Raw genomic sequence first — 19,596 nt, 5'->3', positions numbered from 1 at the left:
TCTAACCAGAGAGAAGCAGGAACAGCAAGCACAAAGCTTTGCCAAGCAAGTGGGATGCTCAATGGTACAGGAAATGATTGGATGCACACATGTAATTGTGGTCTTATTATGAACAGCATGGTATACCTCAAACAAGAGGGCTACTGGTTTGTTAATATGCCCTTTGTATGTGATCTCACACAGAGCATTGTGTCAATGAATGCTTGTTATCCTGGTATAGCAGCTATGATACTTTGATCCTCCATCAGTCAACCATATTTGAGATACCCTGCTGATCCAAAGGCTAGTTACTTGGTGACAAGGACTGCCTAATATATAAGAGGCCCAGCCTTATGTTATGTGATTGTGCGTGAATACCTGTCTACAATAAGAGCACTGTTGCTTCTAGTAACATCTTGCAGGAAATGATAAATGTTCTGAGATAGTGGTTCTGAAGCTGAAAAGTGTCTCTTAATTTGTAGTGGCCTGCAGCATCATCCACAGCTTCACTTCCCTGAGGGCACATGCCTTACCACCAGATCTTGTGCCAATTTAAGATTGACAGTTGACAGTTCCTTTTGCTTATCCACGACAGCCAGTGAGCTCCTTTTTCTGACCCAGTAGAATTTCTGTTCCCTTTCCTAAGTTTGATTTCTTACAAATCTGTCCTGATAAGTGTAAGAGAAAAAGCTTTGACTCAGTGTTTCTTATTAGTAATATTTAAGTTCTGTACTACTAAGCAATTATTTTCATATGCGTTTTTATATGCAGTGGGCATTTTTCAGCAGAATAATACAGTGTTATATATCCTTACCCATTAATAACAGCTACATTGATGAGGAACCCGAAAACCACTATCAAAGACTCAATGCATTCCAGGTGTAAACTTAGCAAAAGGTTTAACACTGTTGCAAAATGTTGTGTCAAGCTTCATCTGTATTGAAATGATAGCATTTATACAGTGCAGAAAGAAGCCATTTGGCCCACTGAGTTTGCACTGATCCTCCAAAGGGAATCCCACCCAGACCATCCCCATCCAAATAACACTGCAAGGGTTTTTCTAAAACCAAGACTAACCTGCACACGATAGGGCAATTTTTTTTAAGCATGACTAATCCACATCACCCATACGTCTTTGGATTGTAGGAGGAAACTAGAGCACTGAATGGAAACCCATGCAGACACAGGGAGAATGTCTGTGTGGAGTTTGCACAGTCAACCAAGGCTGGAATTGAACCCACTCCCCTAGCACTGAGGCAGCAGTACTAACCACTGCACCACCCTAATAAGCCAATGTCACTAAAAACCTTTACAAATTATCAAAGAAATTCTTCCATCAGCTTTATCTGAGTTCTATTTGAACCTCAGACCCAGAGGTGAAATTACCATATTCCTTGATGAATGTGTGATCCAACCTCAGTAATGTGCTCTTAATTGGTGACAAGCATATATTTCCAGTATCTCCGGAGAATAGTAAATCCTTCTGTAAAAGAAAGGATGGTATGAAAGTATTTGACATGAATATTTTTAACTTTTTACATTTGCTTTAGATGACCTTCAATATCTTTCAGCCCATATCTTACACATTCAAAGTTATCAACAAATCAAGAGAAAGAATTTATTTGAAACCATCACAAATGTTCTGGTTACCACTACAGAGGACATCAGAAATGTCAGTCAATCAGCAGTTAACAGATAGAAACATAGAAGATAGGAGTAGGAGGAGGCCATTCAGCCCTTCGAGCCTGTTCCACCATTCGTCACGATCATGGGCGATTGTTCGACTCAATAGCCTAATCCTACAGAAACGTAGAAGATAGGAGCAGGAGGAGGATTTTACCAGGGCAAGTAACTTCATTATATTCCCCAACAGATATCCAGCAACAGAATTTGAGGGTTCTGCAAATCTGTTTGGCATAGCAGGACTCTTCTGAGAGCTTTTTTTTGTGATTGTGAAGCTGGTGTTTAGGGCAAGCGCTGATGCTGCGAGGAGACACTTCATCACAGTATAGGGTAGAATCAAGGCACTGTTTCTTTTGGTATTCGTATGTTCAAATATGTCCATATGTGTGTGTAATAGGACAGAAAGGTGTGTGGTGGAAATCCTGCTGCATTCTCGACTGTCCTCAATTAAATTTGGGATGGGAACAGTCAAGTATAGCTTTCCTGTCCTGAGGCAAATTGAAGTCCTTAAATGTCAGGATCCCAGCCACCTCCAGTGGTTTTCAGGCAGCAGATGGGGACACTCCATGTGGACAACCCTCCAGGTAGATGCAGGTAGGTAGGCTTGCAGCTTATTGGTGGGGATCAGTTCTCTGGCTTTCTGAGCCCACCGAAGGGCCCACAAGCTGAAACTGAGTAATCCTCCAGAAGCCAGCCACCCTGCCCTTGTCTGATTGCCAATTTCAAGATCAATGGCCTAAATTAACCAGAGATGGAGATCCCACATGAAAGTAAGTAATTTAATTCACCTGGCAGATCATCATCATGCATTCACATATGGGTTTTTGCAATCAAATGATAATAATTTTACAACATTTGAACATTCTGAAAGAAGAGGCATGCTACTGAATTTTTTTTGTCGTGTATTCGTCAAGGCAGTTGTAAGAATATCTATTTCAAAAGGGAAGAACAACTGAAATTGCATAATTAAAAGATTGCTGATTGGTTAGCAAGTGGACTCCATTTGGTCAGGGCATTGCCATGGAGTACTCACCAGGATTTAACCTAATTGAAAAGGCACAATTCCTGGACAAATTTCTTTTTCCTGCAGCGATTTGGGCCCTACATATGAATATGTGTAACTTCTAGCAAGCCCAAGCGATAATCTTAAATTGTTTCTTGGTGTTCTTCTTGGCGCACTTGGATGTGCTCAGTAAGTGCTGCCAATTGCAGAACCACATCAAATGTAGGACACTGTTTTCTGACTTTTCAAGCGTAGGATGGTTGAGTATAGTTGGTACTTTGTCTGTGGCAGATTGTCAAAAAGAATGTGCTGCATGACACAATCTACCAATCATTGTGATGTATGACCTACATAAGCTCACATCACCTGTCACTGTGTTTAATGTGCAACATTATTCATTTGTGTGGTCGACAAAATGTCATTTTGGCTTGATGGCAACATCCTGTTGGTGGAGGATATAACTCGAGTTAGTTACCTGCATAATCAGTGTGAAAAGGGTGTCCATTTTCTCAAATTTTTAACACACTTTTCCAGGGTACTTTGCAGTGGACTGGGCATTTTTCAGGGCCAAATGTGGCAATTTTGGACCTGATCCTGAATTTGTACAATATACCAATGATACATGAATGTATCAATATATCAATGATCTGATCAGGACAGCCATTGATCCTCAATACAGTTTTGATGAATCATATGTCATCATAAAGCTTGCATAGTGAGCAAATGACTTGGGATGATTTACAAAGTTGCTGATACAGCCAATCTTCTAGTGTGTGGAGCTGGAGGAATTCTTGCATGTATATTGTCCAGTGATGGTAGGCTTGCAGTAGACAGTAGTATAGAACCCATTGGCAGATTTTTCAACTAGAACATTGAGGAAAGGAGGTGGTTGGACTGATCTATTTCAAAAGTGGTTTTGAATGTGGGATGGAACCTATTTCGGTTTACAAGGGAAATTCCTGTTTGCAGCTGCAGATTCAAATATAGTAAACATTTCATCTATGTAACAAATATCTGCAAGGGGTAGGAGGTATCATCCATTAAAAACAGATAAAAACATTAATAAGAGCTGGGCATAGAGGAGATCCTGTGGCAACACCATCGTTTTAAGCATCTTCTTTTCTCTTCTCAGGTCCAGTCGCATAGGATGCAAATAAATCATGTGCTTACCTCTATTTCCACAGCCAGATTTTCCTGGAACAGGTCACTAGCTTTTTTCCAGAGGCTGTAGATTGAGTGGTGTCCCTCTGCATGTGGCTGACCAGGAGACTCTTCAGCTCTTATCATTTGCCTGTAGGCATATTGGAGGGATTTATAGGTTTATAATCAACCTGTTTGGTCATGTTATAATTGGACCACCCATGGCCATCAAAATCCAGTTTGGGCATACATACTCAACTGTGTGAGTTGCTAAGTTAAAAAAAAATACAGATTCAGGAAAGGGGTTTGGAGTATAAAAGTAGGGAAGCCTTGCTACAATGTATAGTACATTGGCGAGATCATACCCAGAGTACTGTGTGCAGTTTTAGTTTCCTTACTTAAGGAGGGATATATTTGGATTGGAAGGTTCATTGGACTGATTCCTGGCATGAAGTCTTTTTTTTATGAGGACAGATTGTCCTGTTTGGACTAATACTCATTGGAGTTAAGAATGAGAAGTTATCTCAGTGAAACATTAGATTCTATAGGAAATTGTGACAATGTAGATGCTGAGAGATTTTTACCCTTCTGGGGGAATCTAGAACTTGAGGGTACAGTCTAATAGTAAGGGGTCCCCCAATCGAGAAAGCACTGGGGAGGAATCTCTTCTGTCATAAGAATCTTCAGTCTTTTCAATTCTGTTCCTGAGGTGTTAATGAATATATTCAAGAATGAGCTAAATAGATTTTTGAACAATGAAAGTGTCAGTTATTGGGTGGAGTCAAGCATTAAAGTAGAGCTAAGGCCAGAATCAGATCAGTTTAGATTGTGTTGAATAGGCTTGATGGATTGAGTGGCCTACCCCGTTCCTGTTTCTTAAGAACTGATGGTCAGACGTCTTAGTTGAGGTGGGAGCGTTTCCTAATTGTTTCCTCCCATTGGGAGGAGCATCACCCACTGACTGTTTCTGGACAGCCTGAAGGGTAACCTGAAGGCATCAGTAAACCAGGTTATCCTTTATCCTCTCAGAGACATTTGCTTGTTTGCAGACACTGCCCTATGCCTTTGACCACCTCGAACATGGATGAGACTGGAGGTCTGAATGATGAGGCTGGAGATCTGGTCAGGATGGTTATTCTTAGGAACACCTACATTAACAATGCTATTAGTATGTAAGCACTGCAGGCAACTCCGGTTGTCACTTAAATATAGCACACTGACCAATGACCCCAGGAGCTGATGCTGAGTTTGTCATCTTCCTGCCCTTCTCCACTGCATAACTGGTTAGCTTGGACACCACTGCTTAGTGAATGGGCTGGCCTCTGTGTAATTGTGTTTGATCAGATGTTTTCACTGCTAATGGCAATGCTACCCAATTCTGGATCCGTTGTCAGGTCCACAGTGATAGCACTAAATTCCACCCACTGATTCTGGAAATAAGGAGAAAATATATTAATAGGCAAATGTCCTGACTAATACTTAGCTCTCAATCAACATCATTCAAAAAAAGTAGTTTATCATTGCTGCTTATTAGATCTGGCTGTGTGCAAATTCACTGCTGTGTTTTCTTGCATTATACCAGTGACTATATTTTCAACAAAATATCTTTTGGCATGTTCTGAGGCTGGAGGTACAATGTTTGCAAATGCTTTCTTTTCTTTTTAAAAGCTGTTTTTGGACTCTAGAGCAGGAGAGTTTTCTTCTAAACCAGGACCATGCAAGTTCTCACTATTCAGTGTACATGGAGAATGGCTGTGACAGTTTTGTCAGTATGTCATAATTGTATTATCAAACTACTATCGCAAGAGCACTATTTTGCTTGTCCCCAGAAGGCCTAGTAACCGTCAGGAAGACCCAGTTTAAAACAAATCTCCTTTATTTAAAAAAGGAATCTGACATTCATGTTACCAATCACAATATGAGGCATTTACCAAGGAAGGAAACATCTGAGCTGCAGTATCATCGTTGTTGAAAAATCTGCAATATGGCTGGCATGACTTAAAGAAGAGCAAACTGTGGAACATTGTTGCATATAAATACAACATTTGAGCTATTGATTACATTCTCATATGTCTGTTAAAGATAAGAACCATCTACTCCAATCTGAATCTCTTTATTGCTATCTATACTCTATTATTCCTTTTATTCGAGCAACTGTTTAAATCCAACATAAAAGAAACATAAATTCTGTTTCAGCCATCATTTCTGTTGGAAAATTTCAAAATATAACTGAACCAGTTGTCATTTCCAATGCATCCATACCCTTATATTCTTGACATTTACTTTTGAAATCTCCCTATTATTTTAAGTTCTTTCTGAACATTTTCTCTGCATCCTCTCTACATGGGCATTGAAACATATACAGAAAGGAATTCAGAGCATGAATAGACCAGTCAGCATCGGTTCCAATTCAGTTTGAATGAAGCTCATCTGAACAGATTTCCAGTGTTTTTAGAATGCCTTTTATTGCAGTGCAATGTGCTTTCTGACAACAGACAGATTAAACAATGTAAAGGAGAAAATGTCAGAAATAATAACGTTCTCTTTTGTCTCCCTCTCTACTGATAATATATTCGGTGTGCCAAATATTATACATGTAGACTCTGTGAGGTACCTTGACATACAAAGTGTTGTATACAAATCAATCCAAGTGAAGAACAGCTGAATTATACTTCTGATTCAATCACAATCAGAGGTGAGAAAAACTACTTCATGATTTACAAAATGCACTGAATTGCTCAAATACTTTGAAGTTATTTTGATTTTGTAAAGTTTTCCAGCTCACTATGTTGTGAGTCAACTCACATCACATAGTAAAAACCCTGAAATTATATGATTCAGAACATTACATAGATGTCGGCACTTTATATTGTGATTTTCTGCATTAACCAGATTGTACATAGAGCATCCAACCTTTCTTTATGAGCACTAAGATTGTTTCTATTTTCAGATTTTCATTTGTCTTCTTGTCATTATACTAAGAGAGTAAAGAAAATTTCTCAATAAGAATGTAAAGGAAAAAGCATTTTTAAACAGAATTCCCCAATGCCTGAGCTCCTGAAGTTAGAAATGCATACTAATAAACCCCATCCAGGGCAGATACTAAATAGCAAAGGCACATCATCATTTGGCAACTGATTAATGCATTCAAAGTTGCAGGACATGAAACAAACTGTCAGGTTGTTAATCCTGTGAAAGCCGATGAAAATTGAAGCTGAGAATCAAACAAATTTATGTGAAGCTGTTTATCCTGCAGGCAATTTGACAAATACAGAGCAATGATCACCTGTGTCGACAGAGTAAAATGTCATCACTAAAGTCCAGAGACATGTTCATTTTGGGTCATGAATACAGTAAGAGACTTTAACTGTTTCTTTTTCGTGAGGATGGAAAGAATGAGCAGTTAAAATTTAATGTCTGTTTTCTGCTCAGTTCCTGTCAATATTTTTTTGAATTGGCCTCTTTGGTTTTGCTGGCAGATGTTGTATGCATTTACCTATGAAACAACCTCCTGCTACATAAGTGCTGTGATGTCACCATGACCTTAAAGACCCCACGGCACCTTCCCATGCAATCACAGATACTTGCTTACTTACCTCCTCCCTCTTCACTATCCAAAGTCCCGATCACACCTTCCAGGTGAAGCAGCAATTTACCTGCACTTCACGCAATCTAATCTGCTGTATTCGCTGCTCACGATGCAATCTCCTCTACACTGGGGAGAGAAAACACAGTTTGGGTGACTGCTTTGTAGAACACTTACATACTGTCTGTACCCAAGCTTTTGCCTACCATTTCAACACAACTTTGGTGTTCGCATACCAACATTTTTGTTCTGGGCCTGCTGCAGTGCTCCAGTGAGGCTCAACACAAACTGGACGAACAGCACTTCATCTTCTGCTTGCAGATCTTATAGTCTTCAGAAATTAACAATTGTAGAGCGTGACTGCCTCCTTCCATGTATATTATCTATCCTCACAACACCAGGTCCTGTCATGTACTGGGTTTCTTTCAGTACAGCCAACCCATTTGCAACTAATTATAGTACCCATTATTACCTATCTAGCTTCTCTTCTCTTCTGACATACTACCAGCAATCTTTTTGTCTGGCTACTTTTTTATTTCTCTTTCTGGGCTCCATCTAATTTCTTTCTCCCCTCTCCCCCATCATCAGCATAAATACCATCTTTTCCTAGCTGCTATTAGTTCTAAAGAAGGGTCATTGAACTCAAAACATTAACTCTACATTCTCTACATAGACGCTTCCAGATTTGCCGAGTTTCTCCAGCAATTTCTGGTTGTTGTTTATGTCAAATTTTAACTGGATTATGAGTGGACTAAGAGCTTGGTAGCTGGTGGTGGGATGAAATAAAGAAGCCTCCAGATAAATATTGTTCCTTGCAAGGCATTCCCTCTGCTATTCCCACAATACCCTATTGACAGCCACACTGCACCCTCTGCATTTCACATTCCTCTATTTCCTGGTTCACCTGCGTTTGAAATCAATATAATCTGCCCACCCAAACATACGTTGCAGCTACTCACAAAGTGTTGACTCGCAACTTTTATCAGTCCAAGTGAATATAATTTAAGATGATACTCAATTGCAGTGTTAAGGTGTTGCTGCATGGCTGGAGATATCAGTTTTTAAATCAGGTTATATTGATGCACTGCTTGCTGGTTCAGAAAGTGGTTAAAGATTGTTCAGCAGTATTGAAAGTTTCTCAAGTTAATTCTCCAAATCCTGGCCGGTGATTCTCCATTAACCTCCAGTCACCTTATGTAGTTGCACATACATCTTGTTGTTTTGCAAACTTGCTAAGTCCAAAATACCAGAGTTTTTAAATGCGGACACATTACTTTTTCATTATAGTGCTTTCAGATGTTTATGGGGGAAGCAAAGTGTTATGTGAATACAATTTTGTCCTTTTTATAAATTACTGCAGCTTTTCTACATTCATTCTGGATTGTATATGGTTTCTTGGAATTAGCTGGTTTTCAGAAATACATTGGCATTTCAAATGATATCCTGCAATCACTGTGGTGAGAGTAGTCATTTCATGAAGACAAAGGCAAAGCCACAGCAAAACCAGAAGGAAACCAAGTGAGAAATTAACAGAGAGAATAAAATAAAATTGACAGGAAAATTAATGCATGTTTGATATTGGAGGAAAACATACACCCTAAAGAATAAATGTGATTTAAGAAAATACAAGCTGTTACCTCTGGAAATTTTGTTACGAATCAGATTTTTTAATAGTGACAACCCAATAGCTGAGATAAACAAGGCAATACTTGTCAATATTGTCACAGGATTCCTTGCGCTAACACCTTAATCTAGTGTTTTTTTATTTTTAAAATTTTGTTAATAATAGACTAAGTGTAATAGGACATTAATTTTTTTATATAAACGTCTCAATTTATTAGTATATGCCATTGCACAAGATCACTTGGAGTTCTAAGTAACTCATATTCAACTTGAAACAATATCTCTAGATAGAATTTTCTCAGCTGAATGACATTGGCAAGAGTGAGGCAATTGTCACCCATGCCACCAATGGTCCCTCATTAGGCTGTCTTTTTTCTTTTTCTCCCACTATGTCTAGGTGTAGCCCCAGACTCCAGCACTACAATGGAGACAACTTGCCCCAGCGTTACTTGCCCAACTACCGCTCACCCTCCTTGGCTTAAACTCTCTCAGTGTTGAAAATTGCAGTCAGCGTGAAGGTTATGGAGCTGGGCATCTCTGGAATGTCTGAGAGAAGATTTCTGGAGGGCCTCTATGTGGTTCCTCCTTTGCATGGGCACTTATTGGCACCACCTTGTCTTTCTGTGAGGAAGGGGCGCGTGGAGTGAGACCAAGATTTCTCATCTCTCTGTTACCTTGCTGTTGGTGTTCACTACCAATGGCTAAAGCAATGGTGTGCAGATCTGCATCCATCATTGACAGCTGCTAAGTGTTGTATTTGTCCTGGCTCTCCTTAGCAGCTCTAAACGGTCCATGGAAAAAGCCAGACACAGGCATGCAGGAGCTCATATGGTAGAGTTGGCATTGGTGGACTCCTCCAACCTTTAGTCCAGTATTCCGTGTGTCTCAACAAATCTGTTTGCTGTTCCTGTATCAGCTTGTGCATTTTAACAAAGGCATGCTCACAGGGATTGTAATGGGTGAGAACCACAGCACTTAATGAATCTTACTTGTTTGCTGAGATATGCAGGTCTTAGCATCACTACATGTTTGCTCATAGTCCTCGCCCCATAAGTCAAGGATTCTGATCCTTGTGGGGAGTGAGTACACAAAGGTCAGGCTCCACAAAACCCATCTTTGCCCTCTCTGATCTATTGTATATTGTTCTCTTTTGGAATTACACATGTACAGGATTGAGTGAGATCCAAGTGACTGACATAGCTGTTAGTGTTGGTGCAGGTGAAGGACAGAAGACGTAGTGCATGGTGATTGGTGTTGGTATACAGATCACGGCATTGACTTCCGATTCCAGAAACCGGTGCCGTGCATGACCCTCAGAGGTCCATGCAGCTGGAAAGAAAATTAGAGGGAATGCTGGTGTAGTGTCCTGAGTGAATTATTAGGAACTGTAGAGGGCAGGAAGGGTTAATAGTTTCAGGGAATAGATAAGTGAGAACCATTGAAGGAAGATGTTGCGTGGAACAATAGGAGTGGTAGATCATGAGCCTTGCTGGGAGGTGATTATGGTGGTAGAATTAGAGTGAGTGTGAGATAGCAGAGAGAAGATGGTGGCATGTACCCTTATGGAGTGCAGAAGGTCATTAACCTTTTTCCTGCACTACAATATGTTCCTCCAGATCATGGATACCACAATGATCCAGGTGGCAACTTAGGGCCAGGCTGGCATGACCTATTGCTGTGGTATTCTCCAACAGTGCAGAGTAAAGTGGACAGCTGTCCTATTCACCAGCACCTCCAAATACTTGTTGGCAAACTGATGTGCCAGTTTTCCTCTGTTGGCCATCTCTTGTCTAAGTCTTCACGCACTGGATCTATGAATCCCAACTCTTAGCTTGTAGCATTTGAGCTGGTGCACAGCTGAGCATTAAATATGCTACCAGTGACAGGAAGCACAGAAGGCCTCGGCAAAGGAGAGCACTGCTGTCGCTGGCGACTAAAAGATAACACATGCAGTGTTGTGGACCCATGGTACGTACCTAATGAGTTGAGCACTGTAAAATTGTGCAAGGAAATTCACAAGAGCACACAGGGAGAAATTTTCCATGAAACTATCCAAAACTGACACTTAACCAAATTTAACCCTCTCTCTTTCTCCACTGATGCTGCTACACCTGTTGAGTTTCTCCAACACTTCCTGTTTTATAACAAGGTAACTTGACTATCTTCACTCAAGTTGCCTAAAAAAGTACGCAATAGTCTTTACACAGATAGGCATTTGTGAGATTTGTACTTTGTTAAAATAAAAATAGATTACTGTATTCTTTCAAACTAAATGTCTGACAGTAGAGGCGTTTCCGTTCAATTTTGGAAAATTAATTTGTAAGTTCATGTATAATGTGTGTGTCTCACCTGTCAAAATTTTTACCTGCTAGCATTGTTTTATTGCATAACTGATGCACTTAGTGCAGAAATATGATAGAACTAACGACTTATTTACATTTCACTAAGGGGGAGGAAGATGATCGAGTGAATTTCTGTGGCGGGTTGGCGCACCAAATGAAATTATTGGTAAATAAAAAGAATAGTGAAAACACATTCTACACTGCTGTGGTTTGAATTGTCAAAAGGATTGCATCACTATAATGTGAAGATAGGTGTTGAAAATATGAAGTTTGATTTAGTGTTCCAATTTTCATTATCAGTAAAATGTATATTAAAATGCATATTGCTAAAGAAAAATTATCAGCCAAAGCATGTATTTTAGTCTCTGAAGGTCAAAAAACTTGTGTATAAATGATAGGTGAAATCAACGTGCAATCTAACTCCATTAGTCTGCTGCAGTATTTTAATATTGAATGTAATTTTTCTCCTATGTTTTCCCATTTTCCCTGGCATTACCAACAACAGGATGGTAGAGGGTAGAAATATGAGGCATAGGGAGCAAACCACCCTCTGTATGATTTTTGATGTTCCTGATTGTAATCACTGTAAGATTTGAAGTGCAGAGCTCCAATCTCAGTACTCCACGCTAAATCTGACCAGCAAGGCTCTGCCTGGAGTAGGATCATACAATATTTACCTCATTTATGTGGGATACTTTAAACCATAGGATAATTTATCTGGAATAATTTAGTGTATTTCATTTTATTTTACAGATCGGATCCAATGATGGATACTTTAGTTTTCACACAAGTCCTACGTTTACAAGGCACACTAAACCTGTGGTACTGTGGACCCAGCAAGATGTTTGCAAATGGTTAAAGAAGCATTGTCCACATAATTATCTCACCTATGTGGAAGCTTTTTCACACCATGCTATAACAGGTACAACCCAGGATCTGACCATAACAAGAGACTGATTTTGTTTCAGGTTTATCATTAGCATACTTTCTGAAGCTGAAGGGTTTTATTTTAGAAAACACATAGCGAATTTGAGTTTAGTAATTAGCATTGTGTGTAAAATCTTGAAAAATCAAATAAAGATCTGATGTGGCCCATCTCCAAATCATCTACTTCCATTTTAACTGAGGGGGCAGGTGGATAAGTGAATGACTGCTCTAAGGAGGTGTATTTTTTTTAATTTATTCATTCATGGGATGTGGGCATCACTGGCTGGCCAGCATTTATTATCCATCTATAGCTGTCCTTGAGAATGGCCCTTTGAGGGAATAGGTAGGCAAAACCATTCAAGGAAGATGTTGCATGCAACAATAGCAGTGATAGATCATAAGCCTTGGTGGAAGGTGGTTGCAGTAGCAGAATAAGAGTGAGTGTGAGATAGCAGACAGATGGTGACACTTACATTTGTGGGGTGCAGAAGGCCATTAACCTTTTTCCAGCACTGCTACATGTTCCTCCATGCTGACACTTTAAAAATTGCAATGATGCTATGAGCTTTATTATTGACTAGGAGATAAGAAGGACTGCAGATGCTGGAAGCCAGAGTGGATAAAATGTGCAGCTGGAGGAGAACAGCAAGTCAGACAGCATCAGAGGAGCAGGTAAGTCGACATTTCGTGTTGGGGCCCTTCATCAGGACTGTTAAAGGGTCCTGACCAGAAACGTCAACTTTCCTGCTCCTCTGATGCTGTCTGACCTTTTGTGCTACTCCAGCTCCACATTTCATCAAGCATTATTACTGTTTAGCTTTCCAACTTTAATGGTAGGTCACTAGGTTTTATCAAGGACTCTACATCCAGAGAAGATCAAGGACAGAGTTGCATTTTCATGTATCTTCTGGATTGAGTGTGCCCCCATGATTAGATATGCCACCAGTCTCTTCTCCATCCCACATTGGGTTTGGAGCCCAATCTTTACTATGAGGACTCTCTTCCCACCCCTACTTTCTGCTCCTACAAGGCCTCTAGCTTTACTGCAAAGCCACCAACTCCATGGAACTCCTACATTGTATCTTTTGATCAACCCCATGACCTACCTTCAATCACTCAAGTCCTCTGATCCTGCTCTCCTATTCTCATCTCTTTAAGCCTTTGATGCTCCCAATCAGCATATCCTCCCATTGATCCCCATCTTTGTTCCAGGATCAACATCACCAATCTTCACCATTCACCCAGATTGAACCCCACTTCTCCCCAAAGAAAGCAAGCTCAGGCTTCCCCAGTTGACCCCCTTTCCCCTTTGCCCAATTATCTCCACTTTCTCACTTTCATACGGTTTAGCCCCTCTCCCAAACCATACCAAACGCCAATCAGTGCCTTGCTCCAAACCTCCTAAAATTTCCAGGCCTTATTCCCCAGTGTATACCTGTCTTCTCCTTCAGCCTTCAATAATCAACTCCCCTATGACTGGCAGCAAGTCTCTCAATCAGTCATCCAACATATGAAGTGAGTTAAAACAGCATGTGGGAAAAATCTGGTTTTTCCATGTTCTCACATTTTTCTGAAGATTCCAGTTCTTGGAGAGTGAGGTAAAACTTCAAGCTATATTTTCTAGATTATGGATGACCATATTTTGAGAGACGTTACATCAGGCATTCATTACCAAACTATACTTCTGGAAATAACTGAACCAGCAACAGAATGCTATTTTATTTGTTGCTCTGACAACATGTTATAGAAATGCATAGCAGTACAACCTGAAGGTTGCCTTTATTGTCCTTTGTCATGGGGTAGGCAATTGACTAATTTAATTGCAAATGCAGAAAAGTTCAACAAACATGAAGGTTCAGAAAAATAGCTGTATAAGCAGAGTAACTGAGTATAACTATCTTTTACATAATGTGGAGATGCCAGTGTTGGACTGGGGTAGACAAGGTCAAAAATCGTACAACACCAGGTTATAGTCCTACAGGTTTATTTAAAGAAACAAGCTTTCAGAGTCTCACTCAAAAGGGGTGAGACTCCGAAAGCTTGTGTCTTCAAATAATCCTGTTGGACTATAGCCTGGTGTCGTGCAATTTTTGAACTTATCTTTCATATATGATAAGCCAAAAATTACTTCAAGGCTACGTTGTAGATGACGCATAAATGTGGAGGATTCAATTCTTGGTTCACTTGTAATGCAAGAATTCCTTTCTAATGGACACACTTTAGCTAAATCTCCCTTTGCACTCTCCTCATTCCAGGGAATACTTTTATTGGCGTTTATTGGCGTTTGCTGCTTTGAATTATAGACATAGGATATTAATTTTACTCGAGTGGTAATCTTCAGCTATGCTTGCTACACAGTGAGTTGGTTTCCAAAAATTGCCACCTACCTCAGATTGGTTCTTTCGCACGGAGCCTCTTTTTGAAGAGACAGGACACTTAGATGTCTCCAGAACAGTGTGCTAGATATATCAATTTTATTAAAAATGCACTATAGCCATTTAAAACTACAGCTCTTCCCATTTATTGTGCACCTGTCACCAATAGTGGGAAAACATTTTAAAATTGAATGATCTCACGTACAGATGTAATTTGGTAATTAATTTTCTGAATCAGACTTTACTGTCAGTCTATTGCTGCTGTGAGTTCCTTCAACAATGCTAAAGTTACAATATAATGCATCATTCCTTTATGACCTAAACATTGAGACCCAAATTCTCATTATGACAGATAGGCATTTTTAGCATTATTGTTGCTCGTGGAGGCTATAAGTTGCGCTTGCATTTCTTTTGGATGCTCTGGGCTCCAAATATGTCGTTCCTGGAGATAGCTGACCTTTTGCTCTAAACTTTGGCATCTCTGCTGTCTGAAACACAGAATGTGCAGAGTCAACAAGGCCTCTTTCAACAAATTTATTTTGGATAGTCAGCGTACTCTTTTGGGAGGTGAAGCACCCTACAAATATGGTCCTAAGGTGAGAGGTGCCCTTGTGGGGTCAGATATCTTTGTTGGGGGTTGGGGGTTAATGTTCTTAAATGTCCTGGGGATGTGGTTCAGATACGCTTTGAGATTGCATAAAGGAGGCAAATACATGCCTAAAATAACCCATTGGAAGTGTCAAAGCTGTTACACAAATGTCAAAACTATCAAACATCTTAGAATGCAAATGTTTGTTTCTCTATGAGGTTGGTTGAAGGGATTTCAAAGTAAAGACTTTTTCAACAATTAGTGGTTTTTATATTTACACAGTGTAGTGATCAGAACAAGAGCCAGATGGTTCTCATTGACTTTGAGATCCTTGATTGGCCCAGGTTAACAACCCCAATCAGGAAGCCCTGGCTGACTGAAATAAACAGGAGATTCAGAGATTCTCCCCATTCTAGGGACTGGTTCTGATGCAGCTGGTCAGAGCATCTACTGTGCACATGTAAATAAACGGTGATTTGATGATGGGATACCGGCTTCTGTGTAAAGTCATCATTTGATGCATAACTTTATTTTATGCCAGCATGGCTTCTGAGGTTTGTCCATATTGAGTGGGAAGGCAAAGGGTGGTATGTGGGGATATGTGTTGGCACTATGCACAGAGGTCATAAGGGGTGATGAGTACAGGTTCTCAGGTTATCATAGGGGCTATAAAAAGCCAAATTGGTGAGTATTGGACTGTAGGTTAGTGTAAGGACTGTGAAAGGTGGCTAGTCAGGCATTGAGTTTGAAGAAGGAAGAGTGGCCGTGGGGTGGCTAGATGGGCATAGGTGGTATAGGGGAGATGGAGGACCTGGGAAGGTTTGTTGTTTGAGGGTCATAGGATGGCATTGTCGGTATGAAGAGGTATAGGGTTAGCACGAATGGGGCATGAAAGTGTGAGAGAGGCTGTAGGAGGTGTGAGAGATGAGGGCCGAAGGAATTTTTGCTTTCACTATTTTATTGAGTTGGTGCAGAGAGGCGGGTCTGTTTCTGTTGCCAGCAACCTTCACTCTCATTCTGGGTCGTCGAACCTGATATCCAAGAAACCCCAGCACCCTGAAATGGGATCTCCCCTCCTGCATGACTTTTTTTTGATTAGGTTTGCAGAGCCTGGAAATGTCCTGTTTCTGTGCTCCCAACCTTACTGTTAAATGGTGTCTTCCATTAAAAAGTAACACCGCATTTTATTAATTTTGATGCAGTTCTATTCCCAAATTACATGAAGCAGCAAATATTACTAACAATGCAATTTTCTTTCAAAGCTGATTATTGTCATGAAATATTTATTACTATAATCACCTTTGCTGTGATGTACATTGAATAGTTCTCAAGCTCCATTCTGTAAAATGTATTTGTTTTTGGCAATTCAATTATTGATTATCAATTATTCATAAAGATTTAATTTAAGATCTTCCTAAATTACAATCATCTTTCCCAATCCACAAGTCGAAGCAATTTTATACATTATCCAAGAGTAAATAAGCCATAGGATTAAGTTTTAAATATCAAATTTTCTAATTAAATTTAAGGGATTCACACATTTACATGGCTGAGGTATGAAATATTCTCATTCTTGCGTAACAGCAATTTAGTTATTCCTCTTACAATATATGCTAACATTTAATTGGCTTTCTTACTCAATTACTGTACCTGCATATTTCAATAATATGCTTCTTTTGTATTCTTCCTGCAAAAGTAGGCAAGTTCACACTGTTCCACATTATACTGCATCTCATTTTTTGCTCATCCACTAGGCTGTCAATATCCCTTTGCAAAATCCTTATGTCCTCTTTACACCTACTCTTCCATTTATCTTTGAATCATAAATTAGTAACCATATATATTCCATCCCATCATCCAGGTTTTCAATATTGGTTGTAAATAGTTGACACTCCAGCACTAATCCCTGTAGTGGTCCACTAGTTGCAATTTGCTCTCTGCTACTCTCTGCTTTCTGTTTGCCAACCAATCTTCTAGCTATAGTAACAGATTGCTCCCTACTCAAGAAGTGGTCATCTTTGGTGCAACACCATAATAAGTGCCTTTTGAAAATTCAAGAATACCACATCTGCAGGTTCTCTTTTATCCAGATAGCTTGTTACTTCCAAAACAACAATAATACGTAATTCAAACATGTTAACTCTGCATGAATCCATTGTTTGAACTATTTTATTTTTGTTATTATCTTTAATCGTAAAGATGTAGAGTCTTAGAGTTACAAAGCACAGAAACATACCCTTCGGTCCAACTCATCCATGCTGACGAGACATCCTAGTCTGACCTAGTCCCATTTGCCAGCATTTGGCCCATATCCCTCTAAACCATTCCTATTCATATACCCATCCAGATACTTTTTAAATGCTGTAATTGTACTATCCTCCACCACTTCCTCTGGCAACTCATTCCATATATGCCCCACTGTCTGCATGATAAGTTACCTCTCAGGTTCTTTTTAAATCTTTCCCCTTTCACCTTAAACCTATGCCCTCTAATTTTGCACTCACCCAACCCTGGGAAAATGACCTTGGCTATTCACCCTATCCATGCCCCTCATGATTTTATAATCCTCTGTAAGGTCACCCTCAGCCTCCGATACTCCAGGGAAAAAAAAATGAAGGGTGAAGTTTTCTGCATATTTGACAAATCCACTGGTTTCAGACCACGAGATGAGATCAGACATCAACATGTGGATACTGATTAACAAATGGTAAAAGCAAATTCAGAAATATCAAAGAATGTCTTCATTGTCTTATCCAAAACTGAAAGTGTAGTTGCTACAAATTTTACTCCCTCTAGCTATTAATTTAGGTCACTCTGAAATGGTTCAAGCATCCACTGAGCAGGAATGTGCCCCAAAATCTGATGTCTAATCATATTAGGTTATGGCCTGTAGCATAAAAACAGTAACCCTTTATGAACTGGATACTACAGATGTCTGACATTCCCACTGTTGGAAGGAGGGGTAATTTGACAATAGTATAATGATTTAGATCACTCTCCCTTTCAATACCTCTCCAGAATTTGATTTTCATTGAAATTGATTTTCCGATCTTTCAATAGGCAGACTGAAAACACTTCAGCAAAATTAGGCCAGATGTGAATTATTAAGTTGCTTAATGTGTACTTCCACTTGCTTTAGATAAAATTAACACTGTTGTAATTAAATTTCACTTCCTTCATTAACTTTGCTTTCCCCTCATGAGAGATACCTAGTTCCTCGTTATTTTCTATAGAATTTTAGAATCTGCAAGGTTGTAATCAATACCCAACAACTCCAAGGGCATCACTGAATCATCTGGTTCTCATGCTGTGCAATTATTATTTTTCCATCTTTATCAATAAGTCCCTCTCCTTTATAATAACCCATGTTTTCCTGATTGAAACTTGCTTCCAAGAGCCTTACAATATGCCATAAGGCTTACCAAAAATCCTTTCCAAGACTTCTGTTTTAGTGAAAGGCATTCTGCCTGCATTTAGTGAATTCAAATAAATTTAAAAAAATACAAATTTATTGTGATCCCTTCCCTTCCCAAGCTGTCCTATTCATTTATTACTAATGGAACTTCAGAATTTCTATTGCAAACCCATATGGACTATATCCTCCAACCATCTGCAGCCAATTCATTGTATGACAGTCCATGTTAGTCCTGATGATCATTTACAGTTTAGTTGATCAGCCAAAACTTTCTGAACCATTTTCTCTATTACTACGTGACACTTTTCACATACCCTGTTGCTAAAAGGGCTTTCAGCTTCTGTATTAATGAATAATATGCACAAATATATCTAAATGAATTGTTAGCAAATTCTCCCCTATTAAGAATGCGGAATTTTCACAGAGGATCAAGTCCAGTTTTCCACTTTTCTACTATCATATGCAAAAGTAATTTTTCTTATATTTACTATGCATTATTGTCAAATGACTAAATGTGTTTACCAAATCTACAAAATGTAAAATGTAAATGTTCTGGTCTTCTTTTTTCCCATACCTTTAAATCCATAACGAGGGATTTCAATAAGGTAGTGGCTAAGGGCAGATTTATTGTCAGCTGTAATTGTCTCTTACAGTATTTCTTGCAAATCTCATAGCTTATTGTGTTGTTCATGCCTATTCCTGCACTAAAATGTTAACCTTTGAGGATGGATGGGCAAATTGTCAATTGGCAACTTTTAATGCAGTTGACTTTTTGTTGTTTAAATCTCTGTCCCCTGATGTTAATAACACTTTCTTCATTTTTCAGTGGAGGAGTTACGATCTATTAACAGAAGAGGATAGTATTCCCATTGCTTATGTAGCAATTTCACAGATTTTCCAAGTACAATACCTTTGCTGTTTTCCATATCCAGTT

General features: G+C 39.3%; 1 protein-coding gene across 1 annotated transcript in view; it reads left to right on the top strand.

Moving 5' to 3' along the window:
• Positions 1-19,596, top strand: part of LOC109928478 (sterile alpha motif domain-containing protein 10) — a 73,609-nt gene that overhangs the window by 40,177 nt on the left and 13,836 nt on the right. The window contains exon 3 of the mRNA XM_020528419.2: positions 12,110-12,278. Within this exon, the coding sequence (XP_020384008.2) occupies positions 12,110-12,278 (169 nt within the window). The remainder of the gene's footprint in view (positions 1-12,109; positions 12,279-19,596) is intronic.

Source organism: Rhincodon typus, chromosome 19 (assembly GCF_021869965.1).
Source record: "Rhincodon typus isolate 14 chromosome 19, sRhiTyp1.1, whole genome shotgun sequence".
NCBI classification, from domain to species: Eukaryota; Metazoa; Chordata; class Chondrichthyes; order Orectolobiformes; family Rhincodontidae; genus Rhincodon; species Rhincodon typus.
The sequence above is the reverse complement of the archived record's forward strand: the minus strand, read 5'-3'. Positions and strand labels throughout refer to the sequence as shown.